General features: G+C 41.6%; 1 protein-coding gene across 21 annotated transcripts in view; it reads left to right on the top strand.

Moving 5' to 3' along the window:
• Ttn (titin) overlaps positions 1–3,109 on the top strand; it is a 269,568-nt gene that overhangs the window by 141,235 nt on the left and 125,224 nt on the right. For 18 of the 21 annotated variants that reach the window (XM_031370735.1, XM_031370732.1, XM_031370730.1 and 15 more), the window contains one exon: positions 292–378. The exons of the other annotated variants lie outside the window; for them this stretch is intronic. In XM_031370735.1, the coding sequence (XP_031226595.1) occupies positions 292–378 (87 nt within the window). The remainder of the gene's footprint in view (positions 1–291; positions 379–3,109) is intronic. 21 annotated transcript variants of the gene reach the window in all.

Here is a 3,109-nt window from a genome sequence, read left to right as displayed (position 1 = left end):
AGCTGTTCCCCAAAAGAAGATCCCTGAGGCCATTCCCCCCAAACCAGAAAGTCCTCCCCCTGAAGGTATGGTCAAACTACACTAAGAGGAACACAAATATCCATTTTAACCAAAATGTTATGTATGTATATATGTAAATGTGTATATGTATTATGTAAATGTATTAGTGCATAAAGGTAATATAAGTAAAAAAAAGTCAATGACTCTCCAAAATGTCTTCTATGATCATACAGTATAGATATCAATTGATTTTACCTTTTCTAAACACAAATTACATGTTTATCTTTGAAGTGCCTGAAGTACCACCCAAGGAAGTCACCCCTGAAAAGAAAGTTCCAGTAGCTCCTCCCAAGCGGCCGGAAGTCCCGCCTCCCAAAGGTAAGTGTCCTTACTTGTTGGCCACCTGTATCAGGGGCTGGGGGAATTGTGTTCAATTGTCTGTCCACCAGCTTCATTAACTGTACTAGTTTGAATAAATATATCACTAGAGTGCCCTCTATAGTTCTAACTAAAGCCACTAATATCTTCAAAGTTCCTGAAGCTTCTAACAAAGTTGTTCCTGAAATGAGGGTATCTGTGCCCCAAACCCCTCAGATCCCACTGCAAAGGTCTTTTCCTTTTTCCTCCTACCCTAAGGGGGAAAACATACCTTGTATGCCTCATATTCTCACAAAATACACCTTCATAATTCATAATTTCTGAAACTACTAATGTCTTTCAAGCACGTGAAGCCCCTCAAGCAGCTGTCCCTGAAGAGAAAACCCCCAAGGCACTGCCCAAAAAGGCAGGAGGCGCCCCTGTCCCAGGTACTTGTCAGCTGAACTAGCCTTCAGAGAGATCTTCCTCCCATTCTTGAAAGTCAATGTAGACCATTGTCTCCACTAACCTAAATGGTAAAACTACTAATATCTTTTAAGCACCTGAAGTCCAAGAAACTGTCCCTGAAAAGACAAGACCTGTGGCGGCCCCTCCTAAGAAGCCAGAAGCCACAACTGTCCCAGGTACATGTCGCACAGACCTTCTTCAGAAGAAATCTCTCTCCTGTGCTTGAATACAAACATAGACCATCACTCTTTATTAACCTAAGTGTAAAACTACTAATATCTTTTAAGTGCCTGAAGTTCAAGAAACTGTCCCTGAAAAGACAAGACCCGTGGGACCTCCTAAGAAGCCAGAAGCCACAACTGTCCCAGGTACATGTCAGCTGAACTAAACTTCAGAAGAAATGTCTCTCCCATTCTTGAAAACAAACATAGACCATTGCTCTTTATTAATCTAAGTCTAAAAACTACTAATATCTTTTAAGTGCCCAAGGTCCACGAAAATGTCCCAGAAAAGACAAGACCAATGGGACCTCCTAAGAAGCCAGAAGCCACACCCACCCCAGGTACATGTCAGCTAAGTGAGACTCCAGAAGAAATACCTCTTCCATTCTTGAAAACAAACATAGGCCATCGCTCTTTATTAACCTAAGTGTAAAACTACTAATATCTTTTAAGTGCCTGAGGTCCAAGAAACTGTCCCTGAAAAGACAAGACCTGTGGGACCTCCTAAGAAGCCAGAAGCCACAACTGTCTCAGGTACATGTCGCACAGACCTTCTTCAGAAGAAATGTCTCTCCTGTGCTTGAATACAAACATAGACCATCGCTCTTTATTAACCTAAGTGTAAAACTACTAATATCTTTTAAGTGCCTGAGGTCCAAGAAACTGTCCCTGAAAAGACAAGACCAGTGGGACCTCCTAAGAAGCCAGAAGCCACAACTGTCTCAGGTACTTGTCACCCAGACCTTCTTCAGAAGAAATCTTTCTTCTATGCCTAAAAGACAATGTAGACCATTGTCTCCACTAACCTAAGTAATAAACTACTAATATCTTTTTAAGTGCCTGAAGTCCACGAAACTATCCCAGAAAAGACAAAACTAATGAAACCTCCTAAAAAGCCAGAAGCCACACCCATCCCAGGTACATGTCAGCTAAGTGAGACGCTAGAAGAAATACCTCTTCCATTCTTGAAAACAAACATAGGCCATTGCTCTTTATTAACCTAAGTGTAAAACTACTAATATCTTTTAAGCACCTGAAGTCCAAGAAACTGTCCCTGAAAAGACAAGACCCGTGGCCCCTCCTAAGAAGCCAGAAGCCACAACTGTCCCAGGTACATGTCGCACAGACCTTCTTCAGAAGAAATCTCTCTCCTGTGCTTGAATACAAACATAGACCATCACTCTTTATTAACCTAAGTGTAAAACTACTAATATCTTTTAAGTGCCTGAAGTTCAAGAAACTGTCCCTGAAAAGGCAAGACCAGCGGCCCCTCCAAAAAAACCAGAAGCCCCAACTGTGCCAGGTACATGTCAGCTGAACTATTCAGAAGAAATGTCTCTCTCATTCTTGAATGTGTGCATTGCTGTTAACTAAATATAAAACTACTAATATCTTTTAAGTGCCCAAAGTTCAAGAAACTGTCCCTGAAAAGACAAGACCAGTGGCCCCTCCAAAAAAACCAGAAGCCACAACTGTCCCAGGTACATGTCGCACAGACCTTCTTCAGAAGGAATACTTTGTTTGCACTTGAGATGCTTTGGTTCATGGCCTGTCCCTAACTTCAGCCCATAACAAATCTTTCAAGTGCCTGAATTGTCACAGAAAAGAAAGCCCCCATGGCCCCACCCAAAAAAGTTGAAGCCCCACCTATCACAGGTATTTTTAAGTTATCTTCTTGTTCTTCAGAATGAACAACTTCTGTTCCTGAAAACATTTATAGTCCACTTACCTCATTGCCCAAAATGAAAAGAAAAACCAACCAAACAAACAAACAAAAAAACCCAAACAGACTACTAGTTTTTCTAACTACCAGAAATTGTCCCTGAAAAGAAAATAGTTGTAGCTCCTAGGAAACCAGCAGACCTTACCTGTCACAGTTACTTGACAGTAAGTGGCCCACATTTTCAGAAACAGTAATTCTGCAGCTCCTGAAAAACAGTGTGCTCTCTGGTCTCCATAAGACCTAAGTTTAATATCACTGATCTCTTTGAAGTACCTGAGGAGCCTAAAGAGGTCATCCCTGAAAAGAAAGTGTCCCTGGTGCCTCCTAAAAAGCCAGCAGC

The sequence above is a fragment of the Mastomys coucha genome, unplaced genomic scaffold (genome assembly GCF_008632895.1).
Source record: "Mastomys coucha isolate ucsf_1 unplaced genomic scaffold, UCSF_Mcou_1 pScaffold15, whole genome shotgun sequence".
In the NCBI taxonomy this organism is placed as follows: Eukaryota; Metazoa; Chordata; class Mammalia; order Rodentia; family Muridae; genus Mastomys; species Mastomys coucha.
This window is presented reverse-complemented; position numbering and strand designations above follow the sequence as displayed.